Source organism: Panicum virgatum, chromosome 1N (assembly GCF_016808335.1).
Source record: "Panicum virgatum strain AP13 chromosome 1N, P.virgatum_v5, whole genome shotgun sequence".
Taxonomy (NCBI): domain Eukaryota; kingdom Viridiplantae; phylum Streptophyta; class Magnoliopsida; order Poales; family Poaceae; genus Panicum; species Panicum virgatum.
In genome coordinates this window covers 54,735,523-54,759,889 of record NC_053145.1, presented here as the reverse complement: position 1 = coordinate 54,759,889, position 24,367 = coordinate 54,735,523, and the positions used below count along the sequence as shown (strand labels likewise).

General features: G+C 47.9%; 1 protein-coding gene and 1 long non-coding RNA gene across 2 annotated transcripts; both read right to left on the bottom strand.

Annotated features, from left to right (window-relative positions):
- Positions 1 to 4,081: 4,081 nt before the first annotated feature.
- Positions 4,082 to 5,835, bottom strand: LOC120656744. The gene is made up of 2 exons (XR_005667987.1): positions 4,575 to 5,835; positions 4,082 to 4,441 (listed from the first exon to the last, which is right to left on the bottom strand). It is a non-coding gene; the product is annotated as an uncharacterized LOC120656744 (long non-coding RNA).
- Positions 5,836 to 6,474: 639 nt separating this feature from the next.
- On the bottom strand, positions 6,475 to 7,123 carry LOC120656743 (pEARLI1-like lipid transfer protein 1). The gene has a single exon (XM_039934925.1). The coding sequence runs from the start codon at positions 7,037 to 7,039 to the stop codon at positions 6,734 to 6,736; it is 306 nt and encodes a 101-aa protein (XP_039790859.1). The 5' UTR covers positions 7,040 to 7,123; the 3' UTR covers positions 6,475 to 6,733.
- Between the last annotated feature and the right edge of the window lie 17,244 nt (positions 7,124 to 24,367).

Here is a 24,367-nt window from a genome sequence, read left to right as displayed (position 1 = left end):
GCCGAACATGCGTGGAGGAAGCCTGCAGTACCTGGGAGGACCTCACCAGCAGACGTGTGGGTGGCCGTGGAATGCTCCGGCGCCGCGCCAAGTCTCTCTGGGCCATCCTACGATGACGAACCAAGAAGATATCGGTGTCCCTTTTGGTCATGGGGATTACTAAGAGCTTATATTACTACCTAAACAAATCCACAAATCCATGGGAAATAAAGCAAAACTGTGGGAATCGAGTGGAGGGGAGGTAAGGGAACTATGCATACCGAGGATAAAACCTTCGAAGAAATTGCAAGCTTGAGGAGACCGTGAGGAAGCTGAGCTGCTGCAGGTCTCCGTCGCCGTTGCATCCTCGCCCCCATCCCGCATGAGGTAGCCGGTCAAAAGAAGGGCACTCCGTCCTGGCGACGAAATCAAAGAAACCACCACCCACATCCTGATCTGATGCGGGGAAGCCTTGAACGTGAGGACGCGCAGGGCCTGGCCAGTAGCTGGCGCGCGTGAGGCGCCATTCACCGTATCGGCGATGGGAGGAGCGGAGCGGCATCACCAGGAGCGGGCAGCGCAGGGAGGCGCCGGAGCGGGAGGCGCAGGGCGGCACCGGAGTGGAGCGAGGGGGAAGATTAGGAGCCCCGGCGGGACCCCGTGTCGCGAGATTGTGGCCACGATCTGGGGACTGGGGAACGAAAAAGAAAACCGTTCAGAGGAACCGACCGGACAGAAAACCGGCCACGGGCGGGGCGTTGAGCTCGGCTCTTCGTGGTGGTCGGGTTGGGGGTTGCACTCGGGGACTGAATATTATCCGGTACCCAGGGTACAATGTAGTACTATTGTATAATTGATATGAAATAAATTTGATTATACTTATAATGTTATCCTTTACTATAAAAGTATATGGTCTCATAAATATTTTTCTAAATTTATAAAATTAATTAACTATTTGTGCATTGATTAATTCATAGTTAATTTAGTTAAATACAAAAATCGTGAAACTCATTTTGATGGATCTAGGCTACCATGATCTCTCTTCCAATGTCAATATTTGGCATGAAATATTGTATGTTAGTAGAGTTTCTAACTATTTACCTAAAGCTAACAAATTTTATAAAATGCATAATAAATTCGTATATGGATTCAAAAATTATGAATCCAATTGTGTTACCTTGATGGGCCATGTGCCACTGTTTAAATGGCTAGGATTTTATGGTTCATCATTTTTGGTGCTCATATGAATTATTATGTTTATAAGCAAATACTCCCTCCATTCTGAAAAGGACATTCTAGAGTTTGAAATTTGTACTCAAATGTAAGGCATTCTGGGTTGAGAGTGGACCTAACTATCTTAATTGTGCATCATTTCCATGTCTTTCCCAATACAAATACGTGCATGCAGCCATGTAGGGGGAGGTGCATGGGAAATGGCATACTACTTTAATTAGCGCATATTTAGTTATCCAAATAGAGTCCTAATGCTTAATAATTAGGCGTAGGAGAGTCTTTTCTACACAACCATAATCTGTCTTAAAAACTTCAGTATGCCTTATATTTGGGGATGGAGGGAGTAAGTCATAAATTGCACTGTTGAATAATAGTCACACGATAAACATTGATTGTTGAAGATAGACCATGACACCCTAGACCTACTAAAGCTGGTTTCACAATTTTTGGATGTAACAAGAATTTAATATGAATTGAACTATGCGCACTCCATTAATTAATTCTAAAAAATGAGGAAATATTTTATGACATCCATATATTTTTACCATTTAGATCTATGCACATGCCAAACAGGCTACTAATAGCCAACGTGGAGTTAACTCATCTAAACCTGCAATTTTATTAGTTCGATCGCATGATATTTCTGCAATTATTTATTAACATCATATTAATTTAAAAAATGTTTCGTCAAGGAAAAGAGAACAAAAGGAAGAAATCAAATCATTCCATATTCCTTAAATCACTGCTGAGATGCTTCGTTAGAAGAGGGATTCATTGATTCTAAAGAAACAAATGGCCTGATAGATCCACCCAGTTTTCCTGTGTCTTCATGTTCTATGGATTAGTATGCGTAGCTTAGCTTGCATATCTTATATATATGGATCCAAATCTTATTATTTTGAGCTTGCTTCCAACTTTTGGATTCCCTTTTCCTAGAAAGAAGTTCCAAGGCCGTCCGGGACAGCCTCCTCTGACTTCAACCGACGATAAGATAAATCTAGGACTTGATTTGCATCTCTTCAACCAACAAGGAAACTATGAGACCATGTGAGAGCATGTGAGACCTGCTGGCACCCTACAAGGTCAACTTGAGGTGGAGCTAATTTGGATCCGCTGCTGCTATGGCCGCCACAGAATCTGCTTGGAGTTGCTACTCTTGGAGTTGATGCCGAGCAGGACACCTGGAGGAACTGGAAGAGCTGCAAAACACATCCTAGATTGGCTTTCTCATTGGACGGAGAAACACAAATCAAGGTATACAAATCGATCACATCTAGATGGACTGGGTGTGGTTCCATTGTCGTAGTTTATGCAACTAATAATCATTCACATTCACTTGGCTACTCGAAGGTCAACGCTCCTAGTCCATTCTTAACCACCATTTGCTTGACCTCTAATGTCCTCCCGCACCACCCCCGGGCGCCACGCACCATCCGATACGCCAAGGTCCCGGGCTAGAATAACCAGCCAGCAACCCATTATCATATGAAAACATAGCGCTAGTGTTAGCCAGGCCATGCAGCGATCTTGGCCGTTTGTGCATCTGGCTCACCGGAGCTGCATAGAGAAAATATTTGATACATGATTTGGGAAAACACTTGTTACACTGAATTATAGTTCGTGATTTTGGTGATTGTATGACAACATAATCAATTGTACTAACGAGTTTGTGAGCTCAAGTTCATAGAATTTTTAGGTCCTATGGATGGAGTCCAAATCACTGTCAAGGTGTTCAAATCATAGTGAAAAACCATTTGAGAGTGCATAGACCTATCGGCCATCAGGTTTGCCGATTGGACCCTATGCCATGCTTCCTGTGTTGGTATTTGTGTATTTAGGATCTTGTAAGAATTATAATAAATAAATATGTCTCCAATTGATACAAAATAAACTTAATTATATTCATAAAGTTATCCTCTAAATGGTAAAAAATATATGGAGGTCATGAAATATTTTTTTCTAAATTGTTAGAATTAATTAATCCAGTGCACTTAGTTTAATTCATATTAAATTCACGTTAAATCCAAAAATTATAAAACAAGCTTTAGTAGGCCTAGGTTGTCATGGTCTATCTTCTGTAATCAATGTTTATCATGTGACCACTATTCAATAGTGCAATTTATGATTTATTTGCTTAAACATAATAATTCGTATGAGAACCAAAAATGATGAACCATAAAATAATCCTAGCCGTTTAAACAGTGGCACATGGCCCATGAAGGTAACACAATTGTTTCATAATTTCATAATCCACATAAGATTTAGTTATGCATTTTACACAATGATCAAAGGTCGGCTTCCACATTTAGAAGTGATGATTTGGTTAAAAAATAGTATGGCAGTACGTAGTCACACACACACACACACACACACACACACACACACACACACACACACACACACACACACACACACACACACACACACCCCATACCCGAGCCAACCCATCCAGCGACCGTCACCCTGGCTCCCCTCGTGCGCCAGCGCCAGCCGGTTTTTCCTCTCCTGCGCCTGGTTTTCCATCCATCAACATAGCCCCACGAGGCCCTAGCGCCCCAGCGCCACCTGGGTTTTCTCCGAGGACGGTTTTGTTTTGCACGTCCAGATCGCGATAGGAATCGATGGATTCTGATGCCACACTTCGACGCTATGTTTTTTTTTCTAGTAGGACTGGGCGCACGTTCCCTTCTCTGCAGCTGCACGCTCCCTTCTCTGATGCTTTTTTTTCTAGTAACTGGGCACTGAGCGATTCTTCCATGCGGTTCCCATGAAACTTTGTTTTCTAGCGTGTGCACGTTCCCTTCACGAGGCATTTTTTTACAAATTGAAGTGCATTTTCCTAAATTGCTTATTACTTGTGTGTCGTTGCTTTACCAACAAATTATGTATTTTATTTCCAATCCATAAAGCAGTGCCGCTATAATATTTCCAATTACATCATATGTATTTTGCAAATAGATTTATCAAATGAGCAACCAGGTGAGCCCAGAAATACAATTGAAGAATAAATCCAATTTATTCTCTGTCTCTATCAGTCTCAAGGCCCATCTTGTCCCTTGTAGCCGTTCTCTCAGCTAGCTACTGATACGGTGCTAAATGTGTACACCTAAATGATACAGTGCATGTTTATCCTCGTGGACCACGGACATATCACACTGAGCTCGCTGCAATCCATGCTCATGTATCCACTCTTGAAGTTTCCTTGCGACCTCATCTTAGTCATTGCGGCCTGCAATAGAAACATTGGGATAAGCCATCTAATGTTCAGAAATATAGTGTCCTTAATAGAAGTAGAAAATAAGCCATATGATCTAGTATTCAATGGTACTAGCTACAGATTAAAGTAAAAAAAAAAACATTACGGCAAGCAAGCAACTCCTCCACGCTACAGAATGTGCGATCTCTTGCTATCAAGCAACTCCAGCAAACAGTCCTCGCAGCTGGCCTGCTGCACAATATACAAGCATGATTGAGGCACGCTGTTGGCCTGGACTTCATTGGAGCCGCAACAACAGCTGATTGATCATTTACAAAGATCTGAAATCTTGCCATTGATAGCCACTAGAACGAAGGTATGCTTGTCTATGAACAACTCAATTAATCCATGAATACTTAAATGACTAGCTGCCGTTCCTAGAAAAAAGAAGCAAACTAATTCGATTCAGAAAAGATTGATATGAAGAAAAATGGATCTGTGGCTGTGGGGATTCGAGGACAGAGGGTGAATCGGAGGAATTGAGTAATTTAGTGCACGAGATCTTTGATTTGTAGAGGATACGGATAGTTGTTCAATCTTGGTCAATGTGAGACCGATGTATTACAGGAAAGAACAGGGGAAGGGGAATGAGCAGTTCATAGATCTCACTATTGCCTCCAATGAAAAACACACGATGAGGAAGAGACCTTAGCATGGAGCTGAGGGATCTGTCCTCACCCATCTGTGCTGTTCGACCTGCTTGATATTGATGTTCCTTCTTGTACACACGGGAATTAAAAAGAGCTATTACCTACACAAGCCTCCATGGAAAATCAGGGAGAACCACAAGGAATCGGATGGAGGAGGGGGTGGATGGCGAGGAAACCTCCGAAGAAATCGACAGCTTCTGGTGACGATGACGAGCCGAGCTGCCGCAGTGAATCTTGCCTTTTGAGCCAGTCGGCGCCATGCTGATGAAGCTTCAGCGGAGCGGAAGGCAGGGGCCGATGGGTGAGGTCCCATGCGTTAGGTGGATCAGGTCGCAGGACTCCAGCCGGCGGTCAACGGCAACGGCAGTGGCGGCACTGCAGCAGGTACTGACCTGGGGCGACGACGACGAGAGCAGAGCGACCTCGCGGAGCTCTGAAAGGACAACGGCGAGCCAATGGATGGCTTCCCGCTCATTACGTGGATCGGGTCGCAACTCGGGCCAGCGGTCGACGGCAACAGCGGCGGCAGCACTGACCTGGGGCCGACGGCGTCGGGAAACGGATCGCGAGCTGGGGGAAAGAAAACCGCTTGTGCGCCACCGGGTGCGAAGGGGGGGTGGTGGGAGGTATTACCGCAGAGGGGGAAACCGGGACGGCTCGCCGTCACGGCGCGCGAGCAGCCAGGGCGAGCAGCCGGACGGCGCCGCGCCTAGACCATCCGCGTGCCGCCCCTGCTCCTTGCGCCCGCGTGCCGCTCGCTGCCCCCCCCCCCCCCCCCGCGCTAAGCCGCCAGGACCCGCATCGCGCCGCACGCGCCTGGCCCTCGCCGCGCCGCCGTGCCGCAACTCGTGGAGGCGGTCATCCTCGTCGGGACGGTACGGGAGCCGGCGGTGCAGTGCCTCGCCGGGACGACACGAGGGTCGAGGTTGCCGAGACGCGCCGGGATGAGGGTGTTACGGCGATGGGATTGGGGGCGCGTCCGGGGGAGGAGGCGATGGCGCGTGTCTGGGGGGCCGGCGGCGGCCGCAGGGGTCCGCCGTCGTGGGTTCCGGCGGAGGTGGCGACGGCGCGCATCTGGGAGGCGGCGGCGGGGTTCGATCGGTAGTTGCTGCGGGCGGGGGAGGGGGTGGGGAGCTGGGCGTCGTGGGTTCCGGAGGAGAAGGTGGTGGGGGCGAGTCAGACCGGGGCGGGTCGGGGCAAGGAAAAACGGGAGCGGCGGAACGGATCGGGTGCACAGGTAGGCTCGGGTATGGAATAGCTTATTTCATACCTAGGGGATCAAATAGACCTACTATATATATACACACACACTTGCTCTCCTGTACAGCAAGAATCAGACCAAATAAAAGCACTGAATTTTAGCTGCAAACGAAACTTCATTGAAACACCGGCACACAAGTGAGTACCGGCCCTTTATTATTACAACAAAAGCATAGAGATGAGGTAGAGAAAATCCAAATAAGATAACAGCGCTAGCGCGCTACTACCATGCACTGCAGGCAAACCGATCCCATCACCGGCACGTGGAATAAACAAGAGCAAGCAAACCATGCAACAAACGGGAAGCAAGGCCGCCTCTCGTGTATATTCATACACGTCTAGAGGCGATGATCGATCAGCACACGAAGCCGGAGGGCAGGCTCTTGCCGCAGTAGTTGAGGATGAGGCTGATGTCGGCGGGGAGGATCAGGTTGGTGCAGAGGCAGGCGGCGGCCTCGAGGTCGGCGAGCCCGCTGATGAGGGGGCAGCACTGCTGCGTGGGCGGCACGCCTAGATTGGCCTTAAGGAGGGTCAGCAAGTCGACGCACACGCCCAGCTTGAGCGTGTCGATGGGGCATGTGGTGCCGAACGCCCCAGGCGTGGCCACGCCCAGCAGCACCAGGTTCACGGCCAGGAACAGCACCAACGCCTTGGACGCCATTGCTAGCTGCTAAGCCAACAAGCTATAACTAGCTAAGGTGGTTAGAGCTCTTGATCAGCGAGCTAGTGATTAGCCAGCTGCTTGTGATATGCTTGATCACGCTGTTAGCGCGGGTACTTATAGTCGAGCCCGATCATTAGGGTTCATGTGAGCTCTGGAACGATCGAATATTTTAGCCACCTCGTGTAGCTAGTGTTTAGCTCTGGATTGGTTGGCCACCTCGTGTAACTAGTATATATTTTCCCAGATAATGGTGTATCGACTATTTTTTCTATGCAGCAGCTCCGGCGAGCCAGGTACGCATGCAAATGGCCAAGATCGCTGAATGGGCGGCTGGCTGGTTAATTATTTTAGCCTGGGATCTTGGAGTATGGGGCCGTGCGTGGCGCACGAGGGTGGTGCGGGAGGACATTCGAGGTCAAGCAAATGGTGGTTAAGAATGGACTGGACTAGGAGCGTTGATCTTCGACCAACACTAGTAGTAATGTTTTTTGATCCTTTACACATTTGTCCCATCCGATATCGAATCCGGATGGATATTAGTCCCGGTTCCATCGGTTAGGGGACGAAAGGGCTCTCCAGTCCCGATTGGAGCCACCAACTGGGACTAAAAGACCTATCTTTTTAGTCCCGGTTGGTGGTAGCAACCCGGACCAAAGGGCTCTCTACGGATTAGTACAAAATGAAAGTTTCCCATGTAGAGTCACATGTGCTGCGTAGTGGGATGGTAAGGAATCTTTGCGTGAGGTAAGAGGTCTCGGGTTCCATTCCTGTAGAGTGCAAAAAAAAAATCGCGTCACGGACCTTTAGTCCCAGCTTTGTAGTCCCGGTTGCAAATTGGGCTTTCTGCAGTAGTGCAAGTGGATGTGGATGATTATTTGTTGCATAAACTACGACAATATAGAATCACATCCAGTCCATCCAGATGTGATCGATTTGTATAGCATGATTTGCGTCTCTCCATCTATTGAGAAAGCCAATCTAGGGTGCGATTTGCAGCTCTTCCAGTTCCTCTGGGTCTCCTGCTCGGCGTCAACTCCAAGAGCAGCAACACCAAGCAGGTTTCATGGCGGCCGCAGCAGCGGATCGGATCCAAGTTAGCTCCACCTCAAATTGACCTTACAAGGTGCCAGCAGGTATCACGTGGTCTGACATTTTCCTGGTTGGTTGAAGAGATGCAAATCAAGTCCAAGATTTATCTTATCGTTGGTTGAAGTCAGAGGAGGCCGTCCCATATGGCCTTGGCAGGCGTGGCCACGTGTTACGACTTGAGCCGTGTGACTTCTTTCTAGGAAAACTGACTATGGGACTTCTTTCTAGGAAAAGGGAATCCAAAAGTTGGAAGCAAGCTCAAAATAATAAGATTTGGATCCATATATATAAGATATGCAAGCTAAGCTACGCATACTGATCCATAGAACAAGAAGACACAGGAAAACTGGGTGGATCTATCAGGCCATTTGTTTCTTTAGAATCAATGAATCCCTCTTCTAACGAAGCATCTCAGCAGTGATTTAAGGAATATGGAATGATTTGGTTTCTTCCTTTCGTTCTCTTTTCCTTGACGAAACATTTTTTAAATTAATATGATGTTAATAAATAATTGCAGAAATAGCATGTGAACTAATAAAATTGCAGGTTTAGATGAGTTAACTCCACGTTGGCTATTAGTAGCCTGTTTGGCATGTGCATAGATCTAAATGGTAAAAATATATGGATGTCATAAAATATTTCCTAATTTTTTAGAATTAATTAATGGAGCGTGCATAGTTCAATTCATATTAAATTCGTGTCACATCCAAAAATTGTGAAACCAGCTTTAGTAGGTCTAGGGTGTCATGGTCTATCTTCAACAATCAATGTTTATCGTGTGACTATTATTCAACAGTGCAATTTATGACTTACTCCCTCCAGGGCCGTACCAGTAAATTCGGGGGCCCTGTGCGAAATAATGGACTGGGCCCTAGTGGCCTAGTGCAGGATCATGAATACCAAGCGATAGCAGCCGGCAAGCACGATGTGCTGTGTGAAAACACAAATGTTACAAGTCACACGTGTGACTGCCAGTTAAATCATCACAGAAGGCCCAATAACTGTTTTTTTTTGTTCTGAAACAATTTTTTTGTTGCTAGAAAAATTTTTATTGTTTGAGCAACAAAAAAAATTTCCGAAAAAAAAGTTTGTTCTAGCAACAAAGCATTGAGGGGTCTGGTTTATTAGGCCGATTTTAAGTCCAAAAGACGGAATCTTGGAGAGGTTGGGATGCTGTGACAGGTCCACTCGAGATCACACATGTGACCCCGAGCAGCACCCATGTAAAAGGAAGTGGCAAGTGATATGTCTACGACGATTTATCTTTTAGGAGAAATTTGGACCATGTTTTGCCACAAATTGGGTCAAACAATCAACTAAATTAAAGTCTTTACATGACTATATCTGATGTATACCTAATATTTTGGGGGCCCTTCGAATTCGGGGGCCCTGTGCGGTCGCACGGCCCGCACGTGCCCGGATACGGGCCTGACTCCCTCCATCCCCAAATATAAGGCATACTAAAGTTTTTAAGACAGATTATGGTTGTGTAGAAAAGACTCTCCTACGCCTAATTATTTAGCATTAGGACTCTATTTGGATAACTAAATATGCGCTAATTAAAGTAGTATGACATTTCCCATGCACCTCCCCCTACATGGCTGTATGCACGTATTTGTATTGGGAAAGACATGGAAATGATGCACAATTAAGATAGTTGGGTCCACTCTCAACCCAGAATGCTTTACATTTGAGTACAAATTTCAAACTCTAGAATGCCCTTTTCAGAATGGAGGGAGTATTTGCTTATAAACATAATAATACATATGAGCACCAAAAATGATGAACCATAAAATCCTAGCCATTTAAACAATGGCACATGGCCCATCAAGGTAACACAATTGGATTCATAATTTTTGAATCCATATAAGAATTTATTATGCATTTTATAAAATTTGCTAGCTTTAGGTAAATAGTTAGAAACTCTACTAACATACAATATTTCATGCCAAATATTGACTTTGGAAGAGAGACCATGGTAGCCTAGATCCATCAAAATGAGTTTCACGATTTTTGGATTTAACTAAATTAACTATGAATTAATCAATGCACAAACAATTAATTAATTTTATAAATTTAGAAAAATATTTATGAGACCATATACTTTTATAGTAAAGGATAACATTATAAGTATAATCAAGTTTATTTCATATCAATTATATAGTAGTACTATATTGTATCCTGGTACTAGATAATATTCAGTCCCCGAGTGCAACCCCCAACCCAAGCAGCAACACCAAGCAGGTTCCATGGCGGCCGCAGCATCGGATCCAAGTTAGCTCCACCTCAAGTTGACCTTACAGGTGCCAGCAGGTCTCACATGCAGGTCTCACTGCATGGGCGGCTTGCTAGTTATTTTGCCTAGGATCTTGGTGTATCGTACGGTGCGTGGCGTGCGCGGAGCAAATGGTGGTTAATTAATAATAGACTAGGAGCGTTGCCCTTGGAGAGGCCAAGTGCAAATGGATGATTATTGGCTGCTTAAACTATGGCTACCTCGTGATTTGCAGCTATTCAAGTTCCTACGGGTCTCCTGCTCGGCGTCGACTCCAAGCATTGCAACACCAAGCAGGTGCCGTGGCGGCCACCGGCCGCAGCAGCAGCTCCAAGTTAGCTCCACCTGAATTGATCTTATAGGGTGCCAGCTCATTATCACCGTACGTCCGCATGGTCCGGCACTTTCCTCGTTGCTTGAAGAGATAAATCAAGTGCTTGATTGAGTAATCGTTGGTTGAAGTCAGAGGAAGAGAAAGCCTTGACCGGCGCAGCCACGTGTTACGACTTGAGATGTGTTGGCGCATGTGTCACATTTGGTTGTGTTGGGCTGAGCACTTGTAAGTCAGTGGGCTGGAGCTGTGTACACCATGGGCAACTTCAATAAAAAAATGATGTATCAGTAAACAGTTCATATACTAATTTACCGCCAACATGCCACTCTTGAGAAGGGTTGTTCCACGAGAGTTTACAACCAAACGAGCTTAGCATATCAGGGAATTGAACTTCCCATCGCTGCACTTGAGCTCTAAGCCGCACAAATTGGCTTTTCGACACCTTGCTTAAGATATTTCGATGACCAAATCGAAGATCCCTTACCGCCGGTGGAATGCTCAAACGTCTGGTTAGGGCAATATAGTCCATCCAAGTAGCTATCCACTAAATTGAATATAATAAAAAGTATAATTTTCTACAAAAAAAATTACTGTTGATTTAGTGTCTTGTAATAAAGATATATTTTTTGGATGTAACGGTGCGGTAGCCAATTTTCCCGTCCTGCATTGAAGCGTTATATTTCAAGACGGAGGAAGTAATGGGCTAGGAGCGTTGACCTTCAAAAGCTGAGCCAACTGGATGCGGCTGATTATTGGTTGCGTAAACTACCGCAGCCATGTGATTTGCAGCTCTTCTAGTTCCTCCGGGTCTCCTGCTCAGTGTCAACTCCAAGAGCAGAAACACCGAGCAGGTTCCATTCGTGGCGGCCGCAGCAGCAGCGGATCCAAGTTAGCTCCACCTCAAATTGACCTTATAGGGTGCCAGCAGGTCTCACATGCTCTCACATTGTCCGATATTTTCCTCCTTGGTTAAAGAGATGCAAATTTAAGTTCTTGATTTGCACTACTGCAGAAATCTTAACCGAGGCGGTCAAAAAATATTAACCGAGGCGGTTTTTGCAACCGCCTCGGAGCCAAGGCCACGGTTAACCGCCTCGGTTAATCGAATAAAAAAATTAAACAAATAGGAAGCCCGTGGACAGGCCCGCCAAGCCCATCTAGAGGCCCGCCGAGCCCATCCACGGGGAGGTCGCTGTCGTCGCATCGCAGATCGCGCAGCCGCCGGGGGAGGCCGGATCCGGCCCCTGCTCGCCGCCGCCGCAGCTTGGCCGCAGTCCTTCGTGCCGTGGGCGCCCCTGCTCACCGGCCCGCGACACAGCAAGGCCGTCGTCACCGCCCCCGGCCGCTCTAGGCCACGGCCGCCCCGCTCGCCGGCCCCCGATGCTGCCAGGGCTGCCGCGTGCGCCGCCTCCACCGCCGCCCGGCCCGGATCCGCCACTGCCGCCCGGCCTGGATCCGTCGCGCTGCCCCGCCTGCCGCCGCCGCCGCTCCTGGCCGCCCCGCTCCGCCATCGTGCCCGCCGCAAGTCCAGGCCGGGGCGCCGTGCCGGCGCCACTCCGGGCCGCTCTGGCACTGCCGCAGGATAGGAGTGAGGTAGGGAGAGGAGTGTGAGGAAGTGGCGGCTCGTGGCAGGAGTGAGGGAGCGAGAGGAGAAAAGAAAAGAGACTGAGAGTTCCAAACCCTAACTGAGCTATATATATACACACACACACAAAACCTGGTTTGGGTACGGTGGCCTCTCCTGCTACGGCGGTGTCCATCGGCGACGACTCCTACCACATTATGATGAATCGAATCGAGGCCAGGCCATTGGAGTATGGGACGAGATGAGATCAGGCACTCGCTTCGGATCTTCCTCCACCTCGCCATCCAACGCGCGGCCGTGGCCGCGCCCGGATCTGTGGACGAGCCGCGGCCCGGTGCTGGAGATGGCGAAATTGCCGACCGCGAGGACGGGAATGGTAGCCGTCGCAGCACCCGTGGCTTCGCCGGTCAAGGCCGTCCGGGATGGCTCCAGTGACTTCAACCAATGATAAGCCAAATAGTGCACTTGTTTTGCATCTCTTCGACGAACGAGGAAAATGTCAGAGCATGTGAGAGAATGTCAAACCTGTTGGAGCCTGAAAGTGGTTGACGGGATAATGAGATGTAGGGATGGAAATGGTAAGCATACAGAAAAATGGATATCTGAGATATCCGAATCTGTTTACATGTATATCTGATCTGTTCCATCCTAGGAGATAGAAACTGAAAGGAAATAATAAAATAGATATCCGAGATATATATTATGTTTTCATGCTTATCCGATCAATTTCCATTGTTAATGAGCTGGCACCTGTAAGGTCAACTTGAGATCGAGCCAACTTGGAGTTGCTGCTGCGGCCGCCATGGAACTTGTTTGGTATTGCTGCTCTTGGATTTGACGCTGAGCAAGAGACGCGGAGGAACTTGAAGAGCTGCAAATCACGTCCTTGATCAGTTTCTCAATGAATGGAGAGACGCAAATCAAGGTATACATATGGAGAGTAAATTGGATATTTGGGGTTCCAAACATTGCGTTTTGCAGTTTTGCCGTCCCTAATATCGACTCCGCAAAAATGGACCTTCAAACATGTGATACTTAATTTTCTTGCAACAGGCTGAACGCGTGTGGTTCTATATTGCCATAGTTTATGCAACGAATAATCATCCACAACCACTTGGCTTCTTGAATGTCAACACTCCTAGTCCATTACTATTAACCACCATTTGCTTGGCCTCTAATGTCCTCCCCGCACCACCCGCACACACGCTACGCACCGTCCAATGCGCCAAGATCATCTTAGGCTAAAATAACCAGCCAGTAGGGGTGCCAATGGGTAATCCTTAGAGGCACCTCCAACCCTCTTTAGTTCAAAATTTTGTATTAATTCTCCAAAAGTTTCCTGCCGGTGCATAGGTTTGCGTGAAGTGCATGGTAGCGCACTATAGCACTGTTATCTGATTTGATTTTCTCTACCTGATCTTGTGCATTTGTTGTAATAAAGGTCCGGTACTCACTTGTGTGCTCGTGTTTCAATAAAGTTTCGTCTACCTCCAAAATTCAGTGTTTTTATTTGGTCTGATTCTTGTTGTACAGAAGAGCGAGTATAAGACTACCTACAGCCATACTTGTGATCAAATCACTGCTAAATGTGGAAGCCTACCATTGTTCATTGGACAAAAACAATGTGAAAATGTCGATGGATGGTTATTGAAGCTAAGCATTTATCGAAACATGCATCGTCAAAAAAAAAAATCGATGTAGCTAGCCACGAGTATTGCTGGAGGAGATCAAGCGTTCCTTTTCCCAGCTGATACGTAAATGAAGGGCCATCGTCCCATGTGCTGCATGTACCATACATTGCTGAGATTTTGTATAGGCCAGATTTGGTGGGTAGTATTATCGCACAGTTACTAAGGCTGGAAATTTGGTAATTGTGCTTGTGCCTAGGGGTGGTAATGGTCTAACGGATCATGGCCCGGCCTTGTGGTCTTTTTGCAATCCAACTTGACCTTAATATATTTTTAGCTCAAAATTGTATAAGAATATTTTTTTTTGATGAAACAGGAGAGGTGAACCCCTAATTGAGGAATGTTGAGTACTCTATCCTGCTTGTGATGAGTGAATTGTCAACCGTGCGGTGTGATCGTGCGCTTGGTCTTTGGATTGCAGGTACACGGGTTTCGAGTGTCGACGGGGAGCTGTCGTGGAGGTGCTGTGGCCGATGGACCGTGCGGTGGATGGCGGTGAAGGGTAGCCGGGACCGGAGCTCGGACCGGGCGGCAGCTGTGGCGTCCACTCCTGGATCGAGGGCGCAAGCGGCGACGGATGGCAGGTTTCTTGGTTTGCGCCACAAAACCAAGGAGGCGGACGGCGGTTGAAGACGCCAAGTCGTGGAGGCACGGGCGTCGGTCTCGGGACTGACGGAGGTGACGGGCGTCAACGGCGTCTAGGGCCTCGCTGCAGGCGAGGAGGTGATGGGCGTCGGACGGCGTCTAGGGCTGTAAGAAGGCCGAGGCGGGAACGGCGTCTAGGGCCACGGCGTGGAGGCGGGAATCTTCCCGCATGTGAGGTTTTGGCGGTTTTCTCAAAACCGGCCACCTACCCGGGTTTCGCGGACCATCCAAAACCGCGGACTGGATCTTCATCAAGACGGCGGCATCGTGGAGAAGATTTCGTTCCGAAGAAAGAACCTCGGCCGTCGGATGAGATCGTGTAAAGGGGGTGCTGCAAGCCAACCGGTCTGACCAGTCCCTGGCAACAGTCTGACCGGTCTAATCAACCGGTCTGACCGGTCCAGCGTACCGGTCTAACCGGTCCCGCGGGTATAAATACCCCTTCACTTGTGTTAGGTTAATTGCGGCTTTTGTATTCTGTTCGTGGACTCATTAATTCTCCAGGCCACCGCCCCTGTGTCTCCCTCCCTCTGTTCTTCTCTTTAGAGTAGAATTAGTCCATGGATTTGTGAGAGTTTGTATTGGATTTGATTGGGAAAGGAGGCCCCCTCCTTGTGCCCTCTGGGCTTTTGAATCAATCCAATCCCCTAGTTTTTGTGCCCTTGTGTGATGGATTTCGATTTCGTTTTTGGTGCACATGATTGCTAGGTTTCTACGAGCTCTTTGTTGTGATTCTCGTGCTTCTGATCCTGTCCCAAACCCTCTGGAATCATGAGCTCTTTTGAATTGGATTTCTTGAGTTTTTGAGAAAACCCCAATCCTTCTTGATCTCCCCTCGAATTCTCGAGATTCTTTGATCTTTAGGACGAGATCTCTTGGGGATATGTTCACGGGGTAGGGGCGAAGCAATCCCCCAAGTTTCATCGATTTTCGTGGTCGTTTGGTTGAGATTCATCATTTGAATCCAAGTTTTCGGGGGTTTTCTGGGTGCCACCGGTCAGACCGGTAGGCAAGACCGGTCAGACCGGTCTGCAAGGTTTTGAGCAAGCCGCGACCGGTTAGACCGGTCCAGTGAACCGGTCAGACCGGTCCTGGCAGATCAGTTCTGCAGCTTTCCCGATTCGCTTCCGATTTGCTTCGTGGTTTCGCTCGCTCGTTCGAGGCCTTTTGTGTTGGTTTAGCTTTTCCATAGCTATTCCAAACTCTGGTCAGAACGCTTGAGGGCTTGGGTGATTTTCGGGATATAGGCCGACGGTTTAAATTTCGAAGAAATTTTGATCGGCTCCCATTAACCCCCCCCCCTCTGGTCGCCGGTTTCGGTCCCTCAATTGGTATCAGAGCTTGGTTGAGGTTTTCAGTACCTTAACCGGTTCGAAAATGACTCGGTGACCATGGCGAGTCTTGGTAAGATCCCGGTGTTTTCCGGCGAGGACTATGCCTACTGGAAGGTGCGCATGAGAGCCTTCCTGCAGAGCATGGGAGCCGATGTCTGGGAGATTACCACGAACCACCTTTACGAGGTGCTTGCTGTTCGGACCACACCTCTCCAGGTGACCCAGCACGAGGCTAACGCCAAGGCCGTCAATGCCTTGTTCGCTGGCGTTTCTCGTGCGGAGTTCTCATACGTCCAGGGTTTTCAGGAAGCCCACAAAATTTGGACATGCCTTGAGAACTACCACGAGGGTACACCTCAGGTGAAGGCCAGACTATTCGAGACTCACCGGCGTGAGTACGAGAACTTCACACAAGAGCCGGGTGAGAGCATTGACTTGATGTTCAGTCGTTTTCAGTCGATTGTGAACAAAATCAATGCGAACAGATCTGCTGGTGCCCTTGAGTACACAGAGCACGAGAAGGCCCTTAAGTTGCTTTACGCACTTGATCGCTCTGTGTGGGATCTCAAGGTGAACACCATCATTGAGTCTGCTGGCTATGAGACTCTGACGGTGAACGAGCTTTTCAGCAAGCTCAAGGCCACGGAGGTGGATAACCAGACACGAGCCAAGCTCAATGGTGCCCCTCCTTCCAAGAGCATCGCTCTTGTGACTGGCCCAGGTGGATCGAGCTCTAACGCTAACTCAGCTCTTGGCTTTTCTCTTGCCTCTTTGCCTTCTGTTTCAGATGAGCAGCTGGAGACGCTGGGCGACGACGACTTGTGCCTCCTGATCAGCAAGTTCCAGCGCGTCTACCACAACAGGCAGAGGAAGAAGAACCCCGGGTGCTACAACTGCGGCGATCTGAACCACTTCGTCGCCGATTGCCCCAAGAAGTCCGGCGGTGGCCAGAACAACTCCTTCGACTACTACCGCGACCGCGACGAGGGAGGCTCCAACAAGGAGCGTCGGCGCCACAAGCACCGCAGTCGTGACCGGGGAGGACGCTTCGACAAGGAGTCGCTCAAGAAGCGCTTCCAGTACAAGGCCAAGAAGTGGGAGAAGGCCTTCCTGGCATAGCTCAGCGACCTCGACAAGAGCTCCGACACCGACCGCTCTTCTTCACCGACCTCCGACGACGACGACAAGAAGAAGAAGAAGCGGGACAAGGAAGCTATCGGCTTCATCGGCCTTTGCTTGGCGGCCGGTCGGCGCAAGAGCTTCTGCACCATGGCGGGCGAAGCCGATGGTGCTCGTGCGTCTTCGGGTGGACATGCTACACCGACGCACTCCGGCTCTTCTCCTGGATCCGAGAGCGATTCAGAGGTAAACTCCACGATCGACCTGCTTGATACAGAGGTTAGGGAGTTGTACGCAGCTCTCGACAACCAGAAGAGGCTGCTTAAGGAAACAGCTAGAGAGCGTAGAAAGCTTAGGGTTGAGCTGGCTTATGCTAGGGAAAAATCTAGTGAGGATGAGTGCGCTGGCTGCATATCTCACATGAATGATCTTGTTGCACTCCGTGCCAAGCATGATGAGAACGTCGCGAACTTAGATGTTGCTAAGACTTCGCTTTCTGACGTGTCTCACGAGCTAGCCAAGGCCAAGCATGAGCTTTAACTTGACAAGGACGCTCCCATTGTTAGTGATGTGCTTGAATGCGATGAGTGTCCTATCTTCAAGTCTGATCTAGCTTCTTTGCAGTCTAAGTTTGCTACTGTTGTTTGTGAACTAGAGGAGCTTAGATCTAGGCCTGCTTTGCTTGACGCTTGTAAGCTTTGTCCCACGCTTAGGTTGGAGCTAGAGGAGAAGAATGCTTTTATCAAGTCTTTTGGAAAGACTAAGGTCGTAGAGTCTAGCCCACCTATTGACTGCTCTGTTTGCCCTAGTTTGATTGCTGATTTAGATAGTCTTGCGGTAGAGAAAGCCAACTTAGAGAATGAGAATACCTATCTTAGGGTGATTCTGAGTTGAGTTTCTAGCAGTGAGCCGCAGTTGGGCATGATGATTAAGCAGTTCAAGCATGGTGATGGGTTTGGGGTCGGTTACACATACACGAAGTCAGACTTTGACAGGTTGTATGGTAAGATTGGCAAGGCTGCTGGAAACACTGCTAGCACGAGCACACAGCCTTCGCTTGTTGACCCCGCAGATGGTGTGCTTAAAGAACCACCTAAAGCACCTCCACAGAAGCAGGTTTGGGTTCCGAAGCCCAATGAGCTGAGGAATTCCCTCGACACGCTCCCTGCGGCGACGGATGGCGGGTTTCTTGGTTTGCGCCACTAAACCAAGGAGGCGGACGACGGTTGAAGACGCCAAGTCGTGGAGGCACGGGCGTCGGTCTCGGGACTGACGGAGGTGACGGGCATCGACGGCGTCTAGGGCCTCACTGCGGGCGAGGAGGTGACGGGCGTCAGACGGCGTCTAGGGCCGTCAGAAGGCCGAGGCGGGAACGGCGTCTAGGGCCACGGCGTGGAGGCGGGAATCTTCCCGCACGTGAGGTTTTGGCTGTTTTCTCAAAACCGGCCACCTACCAGGGTTTCGCGGACCCTCCAAAACCGCGGACTGGATCTTCATCAAGACAGCGGCATCGTGGAGAAGACTTCGTTCCGAAGAAAGAACCTCGGCCGTCGGATGAAATCGTGTACAGGGGGTGCTGCAGGCCAACCGGTCTGATCGGTCCCTGGCACCGGTCTGACCGGTCTAATCAACCGGTCTGACCGGTCCAGCGTACCGGTCTGACCGGTCTCGCGGGTATAAATACCCCTTCACTTGTGTTAGGTTAAATGCGGCTTTTGTATTCTGTTCGTGGACTCATTAATTCTCCAGGCCGCCGCCCCTGTGTCTCCCTCCCTCTGTTCTTCTCTTTAGAGTAGAATTAGTCCATGGATTTGTGAGAGTTTGTATTGGATTTGATTGGGAAAGGAGGCCCCATCCTCCTTGTGCCCTCTGGGCTTTTGAATCAATCCAATCCCCTAGTTTTTGTGCCCTTGTGTGATGGATTTCGATTTCGTTTTTGGTGCACATGATTGCTAGGTTTCTACGAGCTCTTTGTTGTGATTATCGTGCTTCTGATCCTGTCCCAAACCCTCTGGAATCATGAGCTCTTTTGAATTGGATTTCTTGAGTTTTTGAGAAAACCCCAATCCTTCTTGATCTCCCCTCGAATTCTCGATATTCTTTGATCTTTAGGATGAGATCTCTTGGGGATATGTTCACGGGGTAGGGGCGAAGCAATCCCCCAAGTTTCATCGATTTTCGTGGTCGTTTGGTTGAGATTCATCATTTGAATCCAAGTTTTCGGGGGTTTTCTGGGTGCCACCGGTCAGACCGGTAGGCAAGACCGGTCTGCAAGTTTTTGAGCAAGCCGCGACCGGCCAGACCGGTCCAGGCAGATCAGTTCTGCAGCTTTCCCGATTCGCTTTCGATTTGCTTCGTGGTTTCGCTCGCTCGTTCAAGGCCTTTTGTGTTGGTTTAGCTTTTCCATAGCTATTCCAAACTCTGGTCAGAACGCTTGAGGACTTGGGTGATTTTCGGGATATAGGCCGACGGTTTAAATTTCGAAGAAATTTTGATCGACTCCCATTAACCCCCCCCCCCTCTGGTCGCCGGCTTCGGTCCCTCACTAATTGTATAAGAATATAGTCCGACCGTTTTAGAGCCCGGTTCTTAGATTATCTAAGTCAAATTTTAAGCCCTTTACCATCTCTTACTGTGCCGGAGGAGTGTCATGGTGATGACACTTCTCTCTCATCTCATTAAACTCCTCATTTTCTCTCTTTATAAATGACTCTACCATATCAGCGAATTTTCTATGTGGCATGACATTTAATGCTTATGACACACTCGTGTATGACACTCCCGTTGACATTGGCTTTAAACATTGGCCTTTCCCGATCCAGGATTCAGCTTGATAGTTAACTGGTGGTGCTGGTAAAAACTAAAAAAAGCTCATTTCTGTGTGTTAAATTACAGTATAACTGGCACAGTTACCCGCCCAAATAGCACAGGCTAGATACACATTTGATAAAGGAAAAATTGTCTTAACAAACTTGATATAGCATATAGTTGATTTATGGCTTAATCCATGTTTCATTATCATCAAATCCATCATTGTTATTGCAGAAACCCTTGTCCTTGTAGTTACTGCCGTATTGGCATATGACTTCCACTAAAAAATTATCACCTAATTTTAATTTTCCCTCCCGATTTCAATCAAGAAACAAAAATTACCATTTTGTGATGCCAGGCCATGTCCTAACTTGTCAATCCATGACCTTGCTCTGCCCTAATGATCCATGGCACCATTGATCGTCTCTCATTGCCACAGCTCACAGGAGGTCTGCCATGCCAATTCGTTACTTTTTGTATCCTTCTCGATGTTGCTAGCTGTACCATCTATATGTATATGCCTTGTCCTGGTGACTACCTAAAAACAAGAAGATTCTACTTGCCAACATATTGTCCCAACACAACTACATGATATAAGCAAACCCATATATATCTTCCATGCATATTTGGTCCTATGAGGTGCCTTCCGATTGTTGTTGACTTGTTGTCCCTTCGTTGCTTCTGTAAATTTGATATGGCGATTTTTTAGTTACATGATGCTTTCAAATTTGTATAGACAAATATCCACTCCTATGTTCTATCCCGTAACCATTGTCTTCATAGACCACAATTATGAATCGCTCCTTCTAGACGGAGAATCTATTTATCGCGCACGAATAGTCTTGCGCGCGTCGCGGAAGGGCGCTACTGTTTGTCTTCCTCGTTGAGCCGGCGACTGCCGGAGTTCGGGGCCTTCGGGTTGGGGGTTGCCGGGGTCCTGTGGCCACCAGCGTCCTTAGAAGAGGGGGGTGGGGGTGGTAGGGACGACTGGCGGTGGTGGCAGGTTATGGACGCTGGTGCAGCGCTTTTTCCACTATCCCATCCTGGAGGGAGGGATAGCGGACGCCGGTGCAGACAGCCTAAGACCGCAACCATCAGCAGAAATCCAAGCATGATAGGTGCAACTCCGGCTGCCATGGCCACCAAAGCCACGACGTTGAAGCCACTCTGGAAGTGTGTAACGAACATGGCCCCAATTAGGCCATTTCGAGTGATTTTGGTGATCGATTGACAACACAATCAATGGGACTAATTGTTTTATCAAGCACATTGTTTTAGGTTCCAAAGATGAAGTAAAAATCCCAAGTAAAGCAAAACACGAAGGAAGAATTCAAAGAAACACTGAATTGGACGAGTTCTGCAGAAAACAGTGGCGCCGGTTTAACCAACGCCCTAAGACCGGTTAAATCGATGCTCAAAAGTTGATCAAATAAGATGGACTTCTAGATATTCTTATAGAGCATTTCATAAGCTTTCCATAGAGTCCAAGATCATCAAAAACGGAGTTCCGAGTCAAAAGTTATTATCAAAATACGAAAGCTTATCTCTATGAGGCACCGGTTGAACCGACGCTGTAGCACCGGTTAAACCGATGCTCAAACTGATGCTCAAATTTGATCAAATGACATGGGCTTCTGGAAAATCTTGTAGAGAATTTCACAAGCTTTCCATAGAGTACAAGATCATCGAAATCTGAATTCGGAGTAAAAAGTTATGGCCAAAATACGAAGCACCTTGAAGTTGATTCCTGTGAGTGACCGGTTAAACCGACGCTAAGGAAAAAAGCATCGGTGCATTCGTGTTGCTAATGATTAGAGAGTATGTTTAAAGGGCCGTGAAGATCTTTTAGCACCGGTTAAACAGATGCTATCACCGGTTAAACCGATAGTATCTTTTTTTAGTTGCAGAGCTTGTCAGAGAGGGCTAACGGTTAGTTTCAAGCTATTAGTGACCGGTTAAACCGACGCCCATGCACCAGTTAAACCGTCAGTTACGCAGAAAAGTCTCCAACAGCTACAAATGGCTACTTCAAGTGTGTGGGCTATATATATGCCTTTCCCCGGCCATTTTGAGTTTGCTGGAGTCCAAGTGAAGTCCTAGACACATAGAAGAAGTTCTCCAAACCACCCAAGTGCTTAGTGATCACATCATTAGTCCTTAGCACACATTTAAGAGTAGTAGTGCTAAGTTAGCTCTTGAGAGAGTGTGTGAGCAAGGTTGAGATCCTTGTGTACTGGTTCTTGAGTTAACCAAACTCTTGTATCTCGGTGCGCCGGCCCCTTGGAGCATTGGTGGCTCGCCGGCACGTCAACGACCCTCCGGCTTGGTGTGGAGCAGCGTCGACAACCTTGTGCGGGGGACGGAGACCCCTTCCTTCATGGGCAAGCTCCCTTAGTGAAAATTGGGATCAATGTGACCGTGATTGTGTTCACGTGAGAGACTTGATTGCCGTTAAGCAATACTCTTCGTGGGTGCTTCAACAACATGGATGTAGGGGCGCCTTTGTGGCAATCCGAACCACGGGATAACTCATCGCGTCGAGAGTTTGCTTCCTCTCATCCCTCTTTAAGCTTCCGTATTTATTTCTTGCAACTTATGTGCCTTTACCTTCATAGAGTAGTATCTTGATAGGATTGGCTATAGGTTGCATAACTCTTTTTGGATGGGAGTTTCACACTAGTTGAACCGTAGTTGCACATCTAGATAGCATGATCTAGTTTATATTTTGTGCAAATTAGTTGGAGCCTTAGATTAAGGATTTTAAATTGTCTAATTCACCCCCTTCCCCTCTTAGTCTAGAGCACAAGTGGTAAGTGATGCCGCTGTCCTCCGAAGACAACACGTCAACGTCCACAGCGTTCACCGCACAATGTAGTGGTTGGCGAGGATGACCCCTCCAATGGGACCCATGGGCGCCGAGTAGCCGACCAAACAGGTGTAGACGAAGCTCTTGGCGCCGTTCGGTTGGCTGGTAGCCAGCCTTGGCTGGCTGGGCTACCGTTTTTCGCACAGTGTTGCTATAGTGTCCCTACAGTATCTGCACTCTAGGCTCCAGCCAGCGCTGGCTGGTGTTTAGCTTAGCCGAACAGGCTCCTTGCTGGAGCTGAGCAACCGCCATGGCTAGAATGTGATACGCCGAGCAGCGCGGTGAGCCGGTGACAAGCGCCCTGCGCTCCATGCAAATCTGAACCTCCGCAGGCTGCTGGTGGTGAGATTAGTGGACGATGAAGCTAGGAATTGGTGAGCGAGGCAGGGTTTCATGATTCCGGCATGGAGGACGGCGGCGGCGGACGGGTGGAGGCGGAGCGAACCATGACCATGGGGTTAAATGAAAATAATTGGGTCGCGATTATGGATCGCGATCTGATTTAGGTGTTATTTGTAAATAGTAGGGGGTAATACGAAGTTCAAATTAGGGGGTGCCCTGCCAATGTTTTGACCGACGAAATGGAAGCCGCTCTGATAGCTCCGGCGCTCGCCGTGTCCCGCGTTTGCTTGCCTCCATCACTCCATATTTCTTCTATTTTTTATCTGAGAAGGCCATTTTGCAAAGTAAAATGAGGGACAGCATTGGGATCAATGGAAAGCTTGGCCATCATGGACAGAGCTGACTCATCATGTTGATAACCTGAAACAACCTCATTAATCCATTGGGGTGAGCATGCCGATATAGCAACACAGAAGATAGAATGAAAGGATTTAGCTGCAAGAGAAGATTGCACATAAATCGGCAACTTGACAAACACCTGATCACCCACCTCGAACTGTCATTCAAAACATTTAAGATCAGCCTGCTTCTTCATTCGGAGCTTAGCACGGCACAAGTGTTGTTTGATCAAGTTCGTCGTGAGCGTGACTGCTTTATATTGCAACCAGGTTGATAATGGTTGTGACTAGTTGCAAGAATTGTACCAGAATTTGGCCAAAGCAAGCCACTGACTCCATTTGGAAGGACATGCATTCATAAAGCATCGCAAAAATATTTCCATTATCTGGTTGAGTCTTTCATTTTGTCCATCAGACTGTGGGTGATAGCTTGTGGACATTTGTAACTGCACACCAGCCAGTCTAACATTTCCTTCCAAAAATGACTAGCAAACACCATGTCTCTATCAGAGACGATTGCAATCAGCATCACATGCAACTTATAGATATTGTTAATTGTTAATGAATAACTTAGCCACAGTAGATGCAGTAAATGGATGGTGCAAGGAAACAAAGTGCCACATATAACTTATTATGAGTGTGGAGAATGAACATCTTGGACAGATGAAGTATCTTGATCATCCTGCTGAAAAACCTCAACCAGTGCATTCAACTTTATCTTATCAGCACATTTATGGTCCCTTGACCATTTCTCTGCACAATCATGGCCAAATCCTGTGCGCGCGACGGGAAGCCTTCAAAGCTCACCATCTATCAACAACTGAACGAGAACTACCAGT